Raw genomic sequence first — 19765 nt, 5'->3', positions numbered from 1 at the left:
TATTTTGTAAATGACATCGCCGAAGTCGAGGATCGGTAGGATAGTCAGTTTAACGAGAGCATGTTTGGCAGCATGAGTGAAGGAGGCTTTGTTGCAAAATAGGTAGCTGATTCTAGATTTAACTTTGGATTGGAGATGCTTAATGTGAGTCTGGAAGGAGAGTTTACGGCCTAACCAGACACCTAGGTATTTGTAGTTGTCCACATATTCTAAGTCAGACCCGCCGAGAGTAGTGATTCTAGTCGGGCGGGCGGGTGCAAGCAGCGTTCGATTGAAGAGCATGCATTTAGTTTTACTAGCGTTTAAGAGCAGTTGGAGGCCACGGAAGGAGTGTTGTATGGCATTGAAGCTCGTTTGGAGGTTTGTTAACACAGTGTCCAATGAAGGGCCAGATGTATACAAAATGGTGTCGTCTGCGTAGAGGTGGATCTGAGAGTCACCAGCAGCAAGAGCGACATCATTGATATACACAGAGAATAGAGTCGGCCCGAGAATTGAACCCTTTGGCACCCCCATAGAGACTGCCAGAGGTCCAGAAAACAGGCCCTCCGATTTGACACATTGAACTCTAACTGAGAAGTAGTTGGTGAACCAGGCGAGGCAGTCATTTGAGAAACCAAGGCTATTTAGTCTGCCAATAAGAATGCGGTGATTGACAGAGTCAAAAGCCTTGGCCAGGTCGATAAAGACAGCTGCACAGTACTGTCTTTTATCGATTGCGGTTATTATATCGTTTAGGACCTTGAGCGTGGCTGAGGTGCATCCATGACCAGCTCGGAAACCAGATTGCATAGCGGAGAAGGTACGGTGGGATTCGAAATGGTTGGTGATCTGTTTGTTAACTTGGCTTTCAAATACTTTCGAAAGGCAGGGCAGGATGGATATAGGTCTGTAACAGTTTGGATCTAGAGTGTCACGCCCTTTGAAGAGGAGGATGACCGCGGCAGCTTTCCAATCTCTGGGGATCTCAGACGTTACGAAAGAGAGGTTGAACAGGCTAGTAATAGGGGTTGCGACAATTTTGCTAATTTTAGAAAGAGGGTCCAGTTTGTCTAGGCCAGATGATTTGTAGGGGTCCAGATTTTGCAGCTCTTTCAGGACATCAGCTATCTGAATTTGGGTGAAGGAGAAGCGGGGCTTGGGCAAGTTGCAGTGGAGGGTGCAGAACTGGTGGCCGGGGTAGGGGTAGCCAGGTGGAAAGCAAGGCCAGCCGTAGCAAAATGCTTATTGAAATTCTCGATTATCGTAGATTTATCGGTGGTTTCCTAGCCTCAGTGCAGTGGGTAGCTGGGAGGAGGTGCTCTTATTCTCCATGGACTTTACAGTGTCCCAAAACTTTTTGGAGTTAGTGCTACAGGATGCACATTTCTGTTTGAAAAAGCTAGCCTTTGCTTTCCTAACTGATTGTGTATATTGGTTCCTGACTTCCCTGAAAAGTTGCATATCGCGGGGGCTGTTCGATGCTAATGCAGTACGCCACAGGATGTTTTTGTGCTGGTCAATGGCAGTCAAGTCTGGGGTGAACCAGGGGCTATATCTGTTCTTAGTTCTGAATTTTTTGATGGGGCATGCCTAATTAAGATGGAGAGGAAAGCACTTTTGAAGAACATCCAGGCATCCTCTACTGACGGAATGAGGTCAATATCCATCCAGGATACCCGGGCCAGGTCAATTAGAATGGCCTGCTCGCTGAAGTGTTTTAGGGAGTGTTTGACAGTGATGAGGGGTGGTCGTTTGACTGTGGACCCATTACGGACGCAGGCAATGAGGCAGTGATTGCTGAGATCCTGGTTGAAGACAGCGGAGGTGTATTTAGAGGGTAAATTAGTCAGGATGATATCTATGAGGGTGCCCATGTTTACGGATTTAGGGTTGTACCTGGTATGTTCCTTGATCATTTGTGCGAGATTGAGGGCATCTAGTTTAGATTGTAGGACGGCCAGGGTGTTAAGCACATCCCAGTTTAGGTCACCAAGCAGTACGAACTCTGAGGATAGATGGGGGGCAAGAAATTCACATATGGTGTCCAGGGCACAACAGGGGGCTGAGGGGGGTCTGTAGCAAGCGGCAACAGTGAGATACTTATTTCTGGAAAAGTGGATTTTTAGAAGTAGAAGCTCAAACTGTTTGGGCACAGACCTGGATAGTATGATAGAGCTCTGCAGGCTATCTCTACAGTAGATTGCTACTCCGCCCCCTTTGGCAGTTCTATCTAGACGGAAAATGTTGTAATTTGGGATGGAAAATGTCTGAATTTTTGGTGGCCTTCCTAAGCCAGGATTCAGACAATGCTAGAACATCAGGGTTGGCAGAGTGTGCTAACGCAGTGAATAACTCAAACTTGGGGAGGAGGCTTCTGATGTTGACATGCAAGAAACCAAGGCTTTTACGGTTACAGAAGTTAACAAATGATAGTGCCTGGGGAGTAGGAGTGATACTGGGGGTTACAGGGCCTGGGTTAACCTCTACATCATTAATTGGAACAACAGTAATTTATGGTGAAAAAGACAGAATAGCAAAGTCTTCTCATAACATATTTGGAGACCAATGGTTTGGGGTATAAATATATTATATAGACTATAATATTATGTAAAGTTAGTATTGATCATATTTAACAATATTTATTTATTTCCATTTCCATTCTGTATAAAGGGAGTGCTTTTTGTTCTACTGTACCCTTTAAGCCCACCTGAGAAAAATGTCAAATTTACAAAAATATAATCTATGTATAAGAGGTTAATTTAACAGTAAAATAAGACAAAATGCATTTAACAATGTAAACTGTGAACACCTGAAATCTATTATCTTGTTGTAGTTCACCAAGTTATGGTGCTACTGTGAGACTTTGTCAAGCAGGCACGACTGCTAGCATGAAAAACCCATATTTTCAATTGGCAAGAAATAGTCATTAATGCCCATAAAATATGCTATCATGTGCATATATCAGTACATGAATCTCTTTATTTGACATAAAGTATGATCACTTATCTGAGAAGGTACAAAAATATCTGGAAAATGTGTTTATCTGAAGGTTGCCTCAACACCTTTGAAATTGGCCACTAGTGGGAATTTACACATTACTGTCAATAACTTAATAAGAAAACATATCATTGGCTTAGAATAAAAACTGCTATGGATATAACAACCAGATTAATTGGTTGAAACATTAAACAGCAGAATTGTTTTATTTTTTATTTGAATCCAAAGACGGAAGTGGGCTTAATAGGTACGCTTACCCTAACAATCACAACAACAAAAAAAAGAGGATCACCAGGATCCAGACTACGAAAAAAGTATAGATTCCACATATTCCTGATATGCAGTACTGTCAAGTTCTTGTTCATTCAATTAATTCACATGGCAGAATACAATTGAACTCTGAATTGTGTGATGATGAAATAAAAAAAGGATGCTAATAACGTCCCACAAGGAGCGAATCCACAAAGCAAAACAATGTTGGGACCTGTCAGTCAAACTCTGTCAGATGGCTCACTGGAGGCTGGTAGCATATCGTTCCTCAGAGAGGCTGTACTTGGTTGTCTCTCCACTGGTTTGTATAAATCAATGAGCACCACTGAGTTGAATGCTAATTGGCTGCTCAAAATTGGACCCGATCGATCCCTGAAGAAGAGGTCTTTATCTTTTTATCTTTTTTTTCAGCTTAATATTGCAGATAGATTGTAACTTCCATCAATGTAATTGTCTGCATCACTTCCAATCCCCCATGTCTATATATATATATATATATATATATAACACAGTGGGGAAAAAAAGTATTTAGTCAGCCACCAATTGTGCAAGTTCTCCCACTTAAAAAGATGAGAGAGGCCTGTAATTTTCATCATAGGTACACGTCAACTATGACAGACAAAATGAGAAAAAAAAATCCAGAAAATCACATTGTAGGATTTTTTATGAACTTATTTGCAAATTATGGTGGAAAATAAGTATTTGGTCAATAACAAAAGTTTCTCAATACTTTGTTATATACCCTTTGTTGGCAATGACACAGGTCAAACGTTTTCTGTAACTCTTCACAAGGTTTTCACACACTGTTGCTGGTATTTTGGCCCATTCTTTCATGCAGATCTCCTCTAGAGCAGTGATGTTTTGGGGCTGTCGCTGGGCAACACGGACTTTCAACTCCCTCCAAAGATTTTCTATGGGGTTGAGATCTGGAGACTGGCTAGGCCACTCCAGGACCTTGAAATGCTTCTTACGAAGCCACTCCTTCGTTGCCCGGGCGGTGTATTTGGGATCATTGTCATGCTGAAAGACCCAGCCACGTTTCATCTTCAATGCCCTTGCTGATGGAAGGAGGTTTTCACTCAAAATCTCACAAAACATGGCCCCATTCATTCTTTCCTTTACACGGATCAGTCGTCCTGGTCCCTTTGCAGAAAAACAGCCCCAAAGCATGATGTTTCCACCCCCCATGCTTCACAGTAGGTATGGTGTTCTTTGGATGGAACTCAGCATTCTTTGTCCTCCAAACACGACGAGTTGAGTTTTTTTAACCAAAAAGTTATATTTTGGTTTCATCTGACCATATGACATTCTCCCAATCCTCTTCTGGATCATCCAAATGCACTCTAGCAAACTTCAGACGGGCCTGGACATGTACTGGCTTAAGCAGGGGGACACGTCTCCCACTACAGGATTTGAGTCCCTGGCGGCGTAGTGTGTTACTGATGGTAGGCTTTGTTACTTTGGTCCCAGCTCTCTGCCGGTCATTCACTAGGTCCCCCCGTGTGGTTCTGGGATTTTTGCTCACCGTTCTTGTGATCATTTTGACCCCAAGGGGTGAGATCTTGCGTGGAGCCCCAGATCGAGGGAGATTATCAGTGGTCTGTATGTCTGTATGTCTTCCATTTCCTAATAATTGCTCCCACAGTTAATTTATTCAAACCAAGCTGCTTACCTATTGCAGATTCAGTCTTCCCAGCCTGGTGCAGGTCTACAATTCTGTTTCTGGTGTCCTTTGACAGCTCTTTGGTCTTGGCCATAGTGGAGTTTGGAGTGTGACTGTTTGAGGTTGTGGACAGGTGTCTTTTATACTGATAACAAGTTCAAACAGGTGCCATTCATACAGGTAACGAGTGGAGGACAGAGGAGCCTCTTAAAGAAGAAGTTACAGGTCTGTGAGAGCCAGAAATCTTGCTTGTTTGTAGGTGACCAAATACTTATTTTCCACCATAATTTGCAAATAAATTCATAAAAAATCCTACAATGTGATTTTCTGGATTGTTTTTTCTCAATTTGTCTGTCATAGTTGACGTGTACCTATGATGAAAATTACAGGCCTCTCTCATCTTTTTAAGTGGGAGAACTTGCACAATTGGTGGCTGACTAAATACTTTTTTCCCCCACTGTATATATATATACATACATATATACACACATACACACACATACACAAATACATACATACATATACATACATGCATACATACACATACATATCATTAAAAAATATATATATTCCCCTTTATTACTTTCCAACCCCACCACCCTTCCCCTAATTGGAGTAAACTAGTGAACAACAATGCTTAGGCCTCTACTTCCAGCTTATACTTACTATATACATTTTATGGACACAGTCAATTTTACAATAATTATATTCTTCTTCTACTCTCAACCTCTCCGATCATTTTCATGATGTCCATCTGGTTTGCTTTTATATGCCGTATCTTTCTAATTGTGCTCTTTCACAAAAGCTCCCAACCTACAACCTATGTGAGGGAAAAAGTATTTGATCCCCTGCTGATTTTGTACGTTTGCCCACTGACAAAGACATGATCAGTCTATAATTTTAATGGTAGGTTTATTTGAACAGTGAGAGACAGAATAACAACAAAATAATCCAGAAAAACGCATGTCAAAAATTTTATAAATTGATTTGCATTTTAATGAGGGAAATAAGTATTTGACCCCTATGCAAAACATCACTTAGTACTTGGTGGCAAAACCCTTGTTGGCAATCACAGAGGTCAGACGTTTCTTGTAGTTGGCCACCAGGTTTGCACACATCTCAGGAGGGATTTTGTCCCACTCCTCTTTGCAGATCTTCTCCAAGTCATTAAGGTTTCGAGGCTGACGTTTGGCAACTCAAACCTTCAGCTCCCTCCACAGATGTTCTATGGGATTAAGGTCTGATGGCCCCGTCCATCGTCCCTTTGATGCAGTGAAGTTTTCCTGTCCCCTTAGCAGAAAAACAACCCCAAAGCATAATGTTTCCACCTCCATGTTTGACGGTGGGGATGGTGTTCTTGGGGTCATAGGCAGCATTCCTCCTCCTCCAAACACGGCGAGTTGAGTTGATGGCAAAGAGCTCGATTTTGGTCTCATCTGACCACAACACTCTCACCCAGTTCTCCTCTGAATCATTCAGATGTTCATTGGCAAACTTCAGACAGGCCTGTATATGTGCTTTCTTGAGCAGGGGGACCTTGCGGGCGCTGCAGGATTTCAGTCCTTCACGGCGTAGTGTGTTACCAATTGTTTTCTTGGTGACTATGGTCCCAGCTGCCTTGAGATCATTGACAAGATCCTCCTGTGTAGTTCTGGGCTGATTCCTCACCGTTCATGATCATTGCAACTCCACGAGGTGAGATCTTGCGAGATTGACAGTTATTTTGTGTTTCTTCCATTTGCGAATAATCGCACCAACTGTTGTCACCTTCTCACCAAGCTGCTTGGCGATGGTCTTGTAACCCATTACAGCCTCGTGTAGGTCTACAATCTTGTCCCTGACATCCTTGGAGAGCTCTTTGGTCTTGATCATGGTGGAGAGTTTGGGATCTGATTGATTGATTGCTTCTGTGGACAGGTGTCTTTTATACAGGTAACAAACTGAGATTAGGAGCACTCCCTTTAAGAGTGTGCTCCTAATCTCAGCTCATTACCTTTATAAAAGACACCTGGGAGCCAGAAATATTTCTGATTGAGAGGGGGTCAAATACATATTTCCCTCATTAAAATGCAAATCAATTTATAACATTTTTGACATGCGTTTTTCTGGATTTTTTGGTTGTTATTCTGTCTCTCACTGTTCAAATAAACCTACCATTAAAATTATAGACTTATCATTTCTTTGTCAGTGGGCAAACGTACAAAATCAGCAGGGGATCAAAAACTTTTTTTCCCTCACTGTACTTATTATGGACACAGTATGCTTACATTATTAGTTATCTTGTTATTAGTTGTTGTTAGTTGTTATTAGTCCCATCCTTCAACTCCAATCAACACCACCCATATATCTCTTAACACCATCCATATAGGATTTCTATTTGCCATATATTTTTCAACTGTTTTACAAAAGTTCTCATTGTTTCTACAGATTGTAAATTGAAAATAAATTGTTTTGCTAAAAGTATTATTATATTATTGATCGATTGACTATGACTTTTCAGATCACCCAGTAATGCTATCTGCAAGGTTAGCTCCAGATAAATATTGCAATCCTTTAGCCATTCCTGGACCTGTGTCCAAAAACAAGTTGCAAATGGACAGTACCAAAACAAATGATCTAATGACTCTGTCTCTTCGCAGCAAAATCTGCAGAGCTGGGAAGATTGTATCCTCATATAAATAACATTGTATTGGTAGCAATAATTTTATATAATAATTTTAATTGATTGATATCGTTTTGCGTATTAGTTCATAAACACTATGCAATGGGATCGGTACGTCAAAAATCTCTTCCCAACTATTTTGCAATCTATATGGGATGGCTGTCAATCCTTTGGTCCTTAAATGAAACTGGTATACTTTTTATTTATCACAGTTTTCTTTAACCAATTATGTTCTTTAATGCAAGGCCGACAGCCAAGTTCCTTACTTTCTCCCCCTTCCACTTTCCTCTTCCATTTTTGCGGTAAGGCTGCAATTATTTGTTTGTAATTTTGGGTAGAGCAGACATTTCCATATGTTTTTGTTAGCTGCATGTGCGACATAACTCCACCAGTCCTACCGATGATATAATTTACGAAGATTATACCTTTTTTAAACATTTTGTCAAAAAAAATAGGTTATTTGTCAATTAGTATATTTGAGTTTAACCACAATATTTGTTGCATTATTTGTTCTGTCGTTTCTGGAGGATTAAATTGAAATTGCAACCAACTTTCTATGGCTTGTTTTAGAAATAGTGATACGTGGGAGATTATTTCCTTTTCAAATAACTGAAAGTGAGAGGTTGTAATCTGAATAAAGGGAAAAAGGTCATTCTTGAACATTGGGTGAGACAATTTTACTAATTTGCTAGAGAACCAGTTCGGATTTAAGTCTAACTTTTGTATGAAGCTTTTAGTGATAGGTCTAATGCTTTAATATTTAATAATTTCTGTCCTCCGAATTCATATTCATTATATAAATAGGCCCGTTTAATTTTGTCTGGCTTGCCGTTCCAAATAAAATTGATTATTTTTTTCTCATATATATAATTTCAAAAACTGATCGCTAGGCGTAGGCAATACCATAAGCAAATAGGTAAACTGGGATAATACTAAAGAGTTAATCAGGGTGATTTTTCCACAAATTGACAGGTATTTACCTTTCGATGGTAGCAAGATCTTATCTATTTTTGCTAACTTTCTATTACAATTTATTGGAGTTAGATCATTTATTTCCTTTGGGATACGTATTCCGAGTACATCCACATCACCATCAGACCATTTTATTGGTAAACTACATGGTAATGTAAAAATTGTATTTTTTAGTGATCCAATACGTAATATACAGTGAGGGAAAAAAGTATTTGATCCCCTGCTGATTTTGTACGTTTGCCCACTGATAAAGAAATGATCAGTCTATAATTTTAATGGTAGGTTTTTTGAACAGTGAGAGACAGAATAACAACAAAATAATCCAGAAAAACGCATGTTAAAAATGTTATAAATTTATTTGCATTTTAATGAGGGAAATAAGTATTTGACCCCCTCTCAATCAGAAAGATTTCTTCTTCCCAGGTGTCTTTTATACAGGAAACGAGCTGAGATTAGGAGCACACTCTTAAAGGGAGTGCTCCTAATCTCAGTTTGTTACCTGTATAAAAGACACCTGTCCACAGAAGCAATCAATCAATCAGATCCCAAACTCTCCACCATGGCCAAGTCCAAAGAGCTCTCCAAGGATGTCAGGGACAAGATTGTAGACAAGGCTGTAATGGGTTACAAGACCATCGCCAAGCAGCTTGGTGAGAAGGTGACAACAGTTGGTGTGATTATTCCAAATGGAAGAAACACAAAAGAACTGTCAATCTCCCTCGGCCTGGGGCTCAGTGCAAGATCTCACCTCGTGGAGTTGCAATGATCATGAGAACGGTGAGGAATCAGCCCAGAACTACACGGGAGGATCTTGTCAATTATCTCAAGGCAGCTGGGACCATAGTCACCAAGAAAACAATTGGTAACACACTACGCCGTGAAGGACTGAAATCCTGCAGCGCCCGCAAGGTCCCCCTGCTCAAGAAAGCACATATACAGACCCGTCTGAAGTTTGCCAATGAACATCGGAATGATTCAGAGGAGACCAAAATCGAGCTCTTTGCCATCAACTCAACTCGCCGTGTTTGGAGGAGGAGGAATGCTGCCTATGACCCCAAGAACACCATCCCCACCGTCAAACATGGAGGTGGAAACATTATGCTAAGGGGGTGTTTTTCTGCTAAGGGGACAGGTAAACTTCACCGCATCAAAGGGACGATGGACGGGGCCATGTACCGTCAAATCTTGGGTGAGAACCTCCTTCCCTCAGCCAGGGCATTGAAAATGGGTCGTGGATGGGTATTTTCCAGCATGACAATGACCCAAAACACACGGCCAAGGCAACAAAGGAGTGGCGCAAGAAGAAGCAAATTAAGGTCCTGGAGTGGCCTAGCCAGTCTCCAGACCTTAATCCCATAGATAATCTGTGGAGGGAGCTGACGGTTCGAGTTGCCAAACGTCAGCCTCGAAACCTTAATGACTTGGAGAAGATCTGCAAAGAGGAGTGGGACAAAATCCCTCCTGAGATGTGTGCAAACCTGGTGGCCAACTACAAGAAACGTCTGACCTCTGTGATTGCCAACAAGGGTTTTGCCACCAAGTAAGTCATGTTTTGCAGAGGGGTCAAATACTTATTTCCCTCATTAAAATGCAAATCAATTTATAACATTTTTGACATGTGTTTTTCTGGATTATTTTGTTGTTATTCTGTCTGTCTCTGTTCAAATAAACTACCATTAAAATTATAGACTGATCATGTCTTTGTCAGTGGGCAAACATACAAAATCAGCAGGGGATCAAATACTTTTTTCCCTCACTGTAGTACATTTGTCATAATTTGGTTGTAATCCAGAGAGGTTAGAAAATGTATCTAGATCCTCGATGAGGCTGTGGAGGGATTCTAGTTGTGGATTTAAAAGAAAACATTAGTCATCAGCGTACAATGACACCTTTGTTTTTAAGCCCTTAATTTATAATTTCTAAACTGTGGCTGTACCCGCTTTAATTTACTGTTTTAACAGTGGCCAAGTAGGCTACTGTGGCTATTTGACCATAATGTAGGCCTACCAGAGCGGCCTACCTACCATCAAAAACTATGGAGAAAATGCATCACATAAGATTTTAACATGGAAATAGCGGTTCTATCTTTCAGCCTACAGTAGCAGCCAATGTGTGGTGTTCAATGTACATTTACATTTACATTTACGTCATTTAGCAGACGCTCTTATCCAGAGCGACTTACAAATTGGTGCATTCACCTTATGATAGCCAGTGGGACAACCACTTTACAATTTTTTTTTTTTTTTTTCCTAATTTAAATCTTAATTTTTAGAGTATATTTATAAATGTTTTTTTTTTGTGGGGGTGGGGTACGGGGGTAGAAGGATTACTTTTATGTACGCCTACATTCCATGACACTTATGAAAAAAAAACTGGGGATTGCATGCAGGGATTCACTGAAGGACAAATTTATACACTTGTCCTTCAGACAAGGAGGTGACTGAACATTTTGTTGGGTTGTTTGATGCAAGAAACCACTTTACAAAATGATATGAATTATTATTCCCATACATTATTACAGAGAATCAGACAAATTATGCTACCCTCTGCCTATTGGCTATTAGCTTATTCAAGCCTGTCTCAAAATACAACACCTTTAAGACATAAAAAAGCTCTTTACCTGACCTGCTTTTCAAAGATGGCTAGAAATGCACACATTTTGTGCTCTTGTAAGAAGCAATCACTCCCACATTGCTGACTACAAATTAGCTATAACTGGGCTAATAACTCACTAACTAGTAAATAATATGAACAAATGTGCACACGTGGCTACATGCAGCTCTGGCTTTGATCTAAAAACAAGAGAATAATAATCGCGACCGCTCATGCTGTAAAAAAAGTCCAGTTCAAAGTGAATGGCACAAATCCATATATGGCAATGGTCTATTTGCATATACAGTGTATTCGAAAAGTATTCAGACACCTTCCCTTTTTACAAATGTTGTTACTTGACAGCCTTATTCTAAAATGGATTAAATAAATACAAATCCTCATCAAGCTACACACAATACCCCATAAAGACAAGGCGAAAACTGGTTTTTAGACAAACAGAAATACCTTGTTTACATTAGTATTCACACCCTTTGCTATGAGACTCGAAATTGAGCTCAGGTGCAACCTGTTTCTATTGATCATCCTTGAGATGTTTCTACAACTTGATTGGAGTCCACCTGTGGTAAATGAAATTCATTGGACATGATTTGGAAAGGCACACACCTGTCTATATAAGGTCCCACAGTTGACAGTGCATGTAAGAACAAAAACCAAGCCATGAGGACGAAGGAATTGTCCGTAGAGCTCCGAGACAGGATTGTGTCGAGGCACAGATCTGGGGAAGGGTACCAAAAAATTTCTGCAGCATTGAAGGTCCCCAAGAACACAGTGGCCTCCATCATTCTTAAATGGAAGAAGTTTGGATCCACCAAGACTCTTCCTCTAGAGCTGGCCGCCCGGCCAAACTGAGCAATCGGGGGAGAAGGGCCATGGTCAGGGAGGTGACCAAGAACCCGATGGTCACTCTGAGAGCTCCAGAGTTCCTCTGTGGAGATGGGAGAACCTTCCAGAAGAACAACCATCTCTGCAACACTCCACCAATCAGGCCTTTAAAGTAGAGTGGCCAGACGGAAGCCACCCCTCAGTAAAAGGCACATGACAGCCCGCTTAGAGTTTGCCAAAAGACACTTAAAGGACTCTCAGACCATGAATGTCCTTGAGTGGCCCAGCCGGGGCCCAGACTTGAACCCGATCAAACATCTCTGGAGAGACCTGAAAATAGCTGTGCAGCGATGCTCCCCATCCAACCTGACAAAGCTTGAGAGGATCTGCAGAGAAGAATGGGAGAAACTCCCCAAATACAGGTGTGCCAAGCATGTAGCGTCATAATCAAGAAGACTCAAGGCTGTAATCGCTGCCAAAGGTGTTTCAACAAAGTACTGAGTAAAGGGTCTGAATACTTATGTAAATGTGTTATTTCAGTTATTTATTTTTAATACATTTTCTAAAATCCTTTTTTGTTTTGTCTTTATGGGGTATTGTGTGTAGATTGATGAATGAGAAAAAACAATTTAATCAATATTAAAATAAGGCTGTAATGTAACAAAATGTGGAAAAAGTCAAGGGGTCTGAATACTTTCCGAACGCACTGTAGGCCTACTGCAGCTCTGATTGGTTATGGCGCACCGGTCTGTGTAAAGTACGGGCCTGAGTCGTGCCTGTCAATGCAATAGGATCGTACTCCGATACGCTCTGCCGTCAACAAAATCTCTTGCATAGTTAGGTTTGCATTCTAAGTCTTGTATAGTTTGTTTTGTTTCATTAAGTTACATTTAAAGTGGCTAATATTGTGTTGATTCTATCACAATTCCCACAGTGAAGGGAAACGTTTATAGTGTTAACTAACAGGGAAAACTTCAGAAAGTTGAGAGAAGTTCAATCTTGTGCTTCTCGGCAGATTTTTCTTCTGTGCCGCAGTCACTGGGGATCTGCGCGCCCGCTCGCAGCTTAGAGTGAAAATTGGTCAGCGGTGACAAAATGGACGCCATGTCTTCAGGGAACAGTGAGACTCCACATACTCTCAATGAGCGAATGGGAAACTTGACCATACAAGCATACCCAAAGAATCACCTCATAAAATCCATACGTGAGTAGACAAAACATAAATGCTGATAAAACCAGTTAAGCCTGTTCTGGTTTATCACCTCATCCACCCGTGGTTAAAACACGACACATGATTTGAAGTAATGACTGCAACATAAACAAACCTGCAGAACATCTGGGGACCACTGAGAGTGTGTCCATCTGGGACTCGTGGAGATGACATCAGTCCAAGAGACGGGACACAGCTGTGTGCTGCAGTCACTATGTGCTCCAGTAATCAAAAAGTATTCTCCTATGAAGAGGGATCCATAGTATCCAGGAGATGGAACAATGTCTGTCAATGATGTCTACTTCTGCTCTGGGGGGCAGGGCAGCTGGGCAGCGGACTTCTGCCAGCCACAAAGGAACAATCACCTAGACACAACAAGACACCGTAACACAAAGGAATGCTGAGTAGGGCAGCAGGGCAGTGACAAAGACTACCTATGCAGACTGGGCACCCGGCACACGATTGTGAACCACAATAGTACTAATGCATGTCTAGGCAATGCACCAATCAACATGTTCCAAGGTTGAGTGAAGTGCCCCTTGGCTACGTGCTATGGCCGAACCATTCCACAGCTAACCACCCTAATGCCGTTTTACTGTCTGGAGAAATCTCCACCAGCGGTTCAACAGGAGGTCTTAGGACCATGGGATTCCTGTGGCCAGTCTTAATGTAGCCTTTGATTCCCTAAGCCACGCTAAATGGCTTAACTCTGATGACTTGAAATATAATTCTTATTATTTGAGTGTAACAAATAATACAGAAGGCTTTGAGCTGAATTATTTTCCCGAAAAGCACTGAATCTGCACTGGATGAAGGTGGCATGGTGTCAAATTGGATTTCAGCCAAATCTGAAGAGCTTACAATACAGCCAAGACAGACCCCTCTCCTTCTACTCTGTACCCCCACACATCAGAGGGGTAGTAACTAAGAATATCTATTTCAGCTACCTTCCTTGTCCTCTCAGTTCTCATTTAGAATTCTGCTCTCTGAAGCCACCACTTTACATGCAGTATTATAATAACATTTACATATTTAGTTTCCGTTACAGAGCCCGTGTCAAAGGCAATCCTTTTTGAAGCCGGTAGCACCTGTGATGGGGTGTGGTTTGGGCTAGGAGAGAGTCATCTCTGAGATGTTTTCAGAAGCTTATCCTGGAGCCACTGTCTGTGTCTTACATGGCACCCTATTTCTTATATAGTGCACACTTTGAAGCAGAGCCTTATTGAGGTGAAGCTGGCATTTAGCAGTAGCAACGCATTACCAAATAGTAACTCTGTAGAGTTATTATGTCTCTAGTAGTGTGAGTTGTGCTGTGGTGTCTGATGTGAAAGGAAGCAAAACAACATTCCGACCCGTCACTCCCTAAGACGTTCTGGCACAGAGTGTGTGCGACTGTGCATCAAAAGTAGTGCACTATATAGGGAATAGGGTGCCATTTGGAACGCATGCAGGCGCTGTGTCACCAAACTCTGTGCAGCTGGAACTGTTGCTGTAGTTGAAATCCTCCAATGGTAGGGGTTAATTTCCCAGCCATAGCAAAGAGAGGCAGGGGGAGTGTGACAACTGTCAGATTAGGGGCTGTGTGTGAGTGTGATATCACTAAGTTATGATTAGGCTTCCAATGTTACAGTCATTTGTAATTAAACCCACAGTCTCATTCTCCGTCGCATCTCATTTATATTGTGTGGTTTTTAAATGAATAAAAATGTGATGATGCCCGGAGCAGTTGTGTGGCTTCTTGCCAGTCTGACTGCCTTAATAATTCAAAGTGTGCGTCCCAAATGGCACCCTATGGGCCCTCGTCAAAATTAGTGCACTATACAGGGAATAGGGTGCCATTTGAGACGCAAACAAATGCCACATTCCAGTGGAGGCATTGTGACTGAGATACATATACATGGATGGAGCAAAAAGCCGCTTTACAGACATGTCCTGCTGTGAGACAATAAAATTAGGGATTTATTCCAACAGATTTAGGAGGGGCTTACAAGCCACGAGAGTCAATCAAAAACACAGACTGTGCAAAAAGAGGAAATATCCCCTTTAAAGTCTTCCAGCAGGGTCTGACTAGACAAGACAAGCTGCAGCCAGGGGGATTGTGCAAAAATAATGATCATATTGTCAGTGTTATGTTGCGAGTTTGTCTGTGTTTTAATTTGAATGAAGCATATTTGTGCGCTCATGGTGGGTTGATCAACTGAGTCCTGCTATGCCCTGAGAAAACGGCAAACCGCTTGTTGATTTTCTGAGCTAAGACATTTGGTGGTTTGGTTTAATGAGTAGGATTCAGGTTTCTGTCTTCTCACTCAGACAGGTAGTGTATTGCTGTGGATCTGGACCTAGCCAGTTAGCCACAGCTTAATGTGCAGACAGTGCTGCTTGGATTTCCCACAGCAGCAGCTTGATTGTACCAGGCCAGTCACGGTGTCCGCTGTAATCACACACACTGCAAATTATATTTCTGAGCAACACGGAAACATTCCCTGCGCATATCTCACATTTTAGCAGTGCTGTGGGACATTAGACAGACTACACTAATTCACCCCCAGAGAAATGGACCCTTTGCTCTCAGGCTAAAAACGTCCAACGACCTGAGAAGGGGACAAACACTCTTGTATGTGCAGACAGAAATAAGTCTAAAGGACAAAACAGACCGTGCCGAAGAACGGATAAAAACAGTGGTCCTATCCCCTTTGACCACAGAACATTAGCCTTCATTTTCGGTTCATTTCCTGACAATTCTACATGTTGAACCGCCACCGCTTGTAGACACCTAGCAGGTGAGCTACTGTGCATGGCTGACGTTCTATATGGTGTCTGTCCAGTCCATAATAGTTCAACTTTGAGCCAGCAGGTCAGCAGAGCAGCAGAGAGACAGCAGCTAGTCCAACTCTAACTCCTGAAGTCCTGGCAGAAACTCTGCCTCAAAGCGTGTTAAGCCTAGGGCTTGTACAATTAAGCAATAAGGCCACAGGGGGTGTGGTATATGGCCAATATACCACGGCTAAGGGTTGTTCTTACGCACAACCCAACCTGGAGTGCCTGGATACAGCTCTTAGGCGTGGTATATTGGCCATATACCACAACCCCCCGAGGTGCCTTATTGCTATTATAAACTGGTTACCAACGTAATTAGAAGAGTAAAAATAACGGTTTTGTCATACCCGTGATATACCACGACTTTCATCCAATCAGCATTCAGGGCTCAAGCCACCCAGTTTATAATTACCGCATAACCGTTTGTGTGGAACAAACAGCTGACTGAAGACGGGATGGCGGCCGGGCATTCGTGTGGTTGAGTCGGTTTCCGCTATAACATGGACTCTACGACGTGATAAAACGTTGTTGCTCCTTGCTGAAACAAGCAAGGTGTTGTAGCAAACAAGTATTTGGTTGCATAGGCAACGCCATCCTCTGGACTCTCATTAGACTCTAGTCTGCCCGGCAACAAGTCACAGGATGTAGTATTCAAACATTTCGCCTCAAATCCCTCTCTCGCTCTCCTGGCAGATCAACGCCCCCCTCCCTGCAGCAGCACATGCAGTCAGGAGCGGAGAAGAGGAGAAAATGTGACTGCGGTCATTTGGCTGACCAATAACCATAATCCAAAATTCCATGACCATCACAGCCCTAGTTAAGGCGCTCCAATCAATGACAGCTTGACTTTCAGCACTTTGGCATCAATCAGACAATGGGGATTTCATTACGACTCCTCTCCTCTACGACACGGACTTGCATCACATGACACCTCTCTCTCTCGCTCTCTCTCAGTCTGCCCACTGTCTCTCTTTCTCTCTCTCCCCCCTATCACTCGCTATCAGTCAGTCCCTCTCTATCAGTGTGTCCTACAGATTATGGCCAGATGTCTTTGCTGTGACAGACTGGTGTGTGACAGGGACAGGAGAGGGGCAATCACAGGACAATCCTGCAGGCACTGGCTGTCTAGCTCTGGATGACTGTGGGATGTTGTCATGTTCTCCATATGGAATGTGTGGTATAAAGCTACAGATAAGGCCACCCTATCCCTTTACACTATACTACTTTGACCAGAGCCCTATGGGTCATGGTCAAAGGTAGTGCACAATATAGGGAATAGGGTGCCATTTGGGACTCAAACAAAGATAATGGCTTCATCCAACTTCCTCGTGATTACAAAAGCACAAGATGACGTTCAATCTTCCCCCACTGGCGGAAAATAAGTAAATCAGTGATCTCACTTCTTCTCACTCCTATAGTCTCTCTCTATCAAGCATTCATTGATGCACACACAATGTATTAACCTATTAAGACATCACATTTAACCTACTATAGCCCTCTCATAAAAGAGCAAGTGGAAAATAATTGTCCCAAATGGCACCCTATTCCTTATATAGTGCACTACTTTTTACCAGAGCACTGGTCAAAAGTAGTGCACTACGAAGGGCCTAGGGTGCCATTTGGGAAGTAACTCAAGCCCCACTCATATTCTCTGGCCCCTGGTGACAGAGCAGGTTCATTTGGACCATAAATGAGCTTGTCCTTCCATGTCATTGCTGTCTGCTCCCAGGGCAACGTAACCAACCATAAAATCAGAGGTGTGAATCCAACGCACTCCTCAGGGGCAACACTGAATAACAAACTCCTAGTCCTAGAGGAAAGAAGGGGCCGATGGCTCCTGGGCTGTTAGCTTTACGAGGCAGTGGATGTCCGTGAGTGTGTGTTTGTCCGTGTGTGTGTGTGTGTGTGTGTGTCCATGCTGTTTAAGCTGCATCGGACCAAAACAACAGGAGATGTTAAAACAGGTTATGAGTTATTGGAATAATTAGGTGGTTAACTGCAAGAGGCCTTAGTAAATGATCCACACCAATGCCCTGTATGCACTTCTATACTCTTTATATGGCAAGGTTATAGATTTATCAGCATGCAGTAAAGATTAATGTTTTGTGCACTAAGAGCAAACAGTGTGTGAAATCCACTGTGTATGCATGTTTGTGTACAAACAGCTAGCTGTAGAACACACAGTAAAATTCTCTCTCGCTCTCTTTTCCTCTCACTCACTCACTCACTCCTTCCCTCTCTCTGTCTGCTGAATTGGCACATCAAAGACTTGTCCACCCCCAGTTTTCTTCTCTCCATTTCCCTCTCACTTGGTCAGCTGGGAAAAGGACAGAGTTGTGTTTCAGTCAGCTCCACAGTCACACAGGGCACCGTGGCTTACTGAGGACCTGAGTCAGGACGTTCTGTGAAGTACAGACACTGTTGGGTCCTAAAGGGTCACAGACTAACACCCTCCTTTCCAGGTCAAGAGATCTTCCTAAGGAGATAATGCAGACACAAAGTCAAGATGAACTGAGTCACATTTGAAGGGGGATTCACTGAGCAAGGATCAAGGAGCACTTCCTTTGATGACCCGATACCAACTCAAACCAGTATACAAGTTTGTCCAGATAACGCAAACCAGTGTACAAGTCCAGATAACTCAAAACAATGTAAAAGTCTAAAAACCTCTAACCAGTAGATAGTCCAGATAACTCAAACCGGTATACAAGTCCAGTGAACTCAAAGCAGTATACAAGTCCTGATAATATCCCTTCTCCGCATCATGAATCACCCAAAGCCAAGGTTTCTTACCTGCAACAGAGTTAGGCCGCGGCATCATGAGGGACAAGGAGGTGTGTGCTGTGGGGTATGGAACGGGGCCCTCTGGTGGGTGGCTTGGTCCTACTGCTGCTCCTCCTGCAGCCCCTGCTGAGGAGCCCGTGGGGTGCTCTGTCCTGGATGGGGTGGGGGTCTCTGGGGGCCCACTGGGGTCTTCCTCCGCCACGGGAGAGCATGTATCGGCCCGCACGCTGGGCGCCAGGCCATGGTGCCCGCTGCTCCTCAGGCTGCCATCTTTACTCCATTCCAGGCTGGAGCCGCTGCGGTCGTCATTCTCCGAGGAGCTTGTGATGGTGGCTGAGAGAGAGAGAGAGAGAGAGAGAGAGAGAGAGAGAGAGAGAGAGAGAGAGAGAGAGAGAGAGAGAGAGAGAAAGAGAGAGAATAAAATCGGTGCAGTACGTCATTATCATTATCAGGAATTCCCTGCACCTTGATATGGAGTGAAACGACATTGGCCTATAATGGAGAAGTTGAGTCTTTAGCGCTCCCACTCTTTTTTCATTGACCTTATCAACACCCTCCACCTGATCTGATATTTACCACTAAATTTAGTTCCAACTAATGAGAATTATCCAGCGCTGGCATGGGGCGGTAGATTTATGGCATTCATTTCCTCAATAGCTTTTTAGTCTTTGTATTAACCACCATTATTTTCCCCTATCAAAGGTATCTTGAATGGAGTAGCTTACATTTTTTACATTTTAGTCATTTAGCAGACGCTCTTATCCAGAGCGACTTACATGAGCAATTAGGGTTAAGTGCCTTGCTTAAGGGCACATCGACAGATTTTTCACCTAGTCGGCTCGGGGATTAGAACCAGCGACCTTTCGGTTACTGGCACAACGCTCTTACCCACTAAGCTACCTGCCGCCCTAGAATGTTTAGCTTAGAATGTCCAATAATAGTGTACACTGTACATCAAATATGTTTGCCTCCA

At 42.7% G+C, this 19765-nt stretch overlaps 1 protein-coding gene across 4 annotated transcripts in view; it reads right to left on the bottom strand.

Annotated features, from left to right (window-relative positions):
• Positions 1-19765, bottom strand: part of LOC121536829 (protein TANC1) — a 292594-nt gene that overhangs the window by 99409 nt on the left and 173420 nt on the right. For all 4 annotated transcript variants that reach the window (XM_041844415.2, XM_041844417.1, XM_045206560.1 and 1 more), the window contains exon 7: positions 18802-19125. In XM_041844415.2, coding sequence (XP_041700349.1) covers positions 18802-19125 — 324 coding nt within the window. The remainder of the gene's footprint in view (positions 1-18801; positions 19126-19765) is intronic.

The sequence above is a fragment of the Coregonus clupeaformis genome, chromosome 23, assembly GCF_020615455.1.
Source record: "Coregonus clupeaformis isolate EN_2021a chromosome 23, ASM2061545v1, whole genome shotgun sequence".
In the NCBI taxonomy this organism is placed as follows: Eukaryota; Metazoa; Chordata; class Actinopteri; order Salmoniformes; family Salmonidae; genus Coregonus; species Coregonus clupeaformis.
The sequence above is the reverse complement of the archived record's forward strand: the minus strand, read 5'-3'. Positions and strand labels throughout refer to the sequence as shown.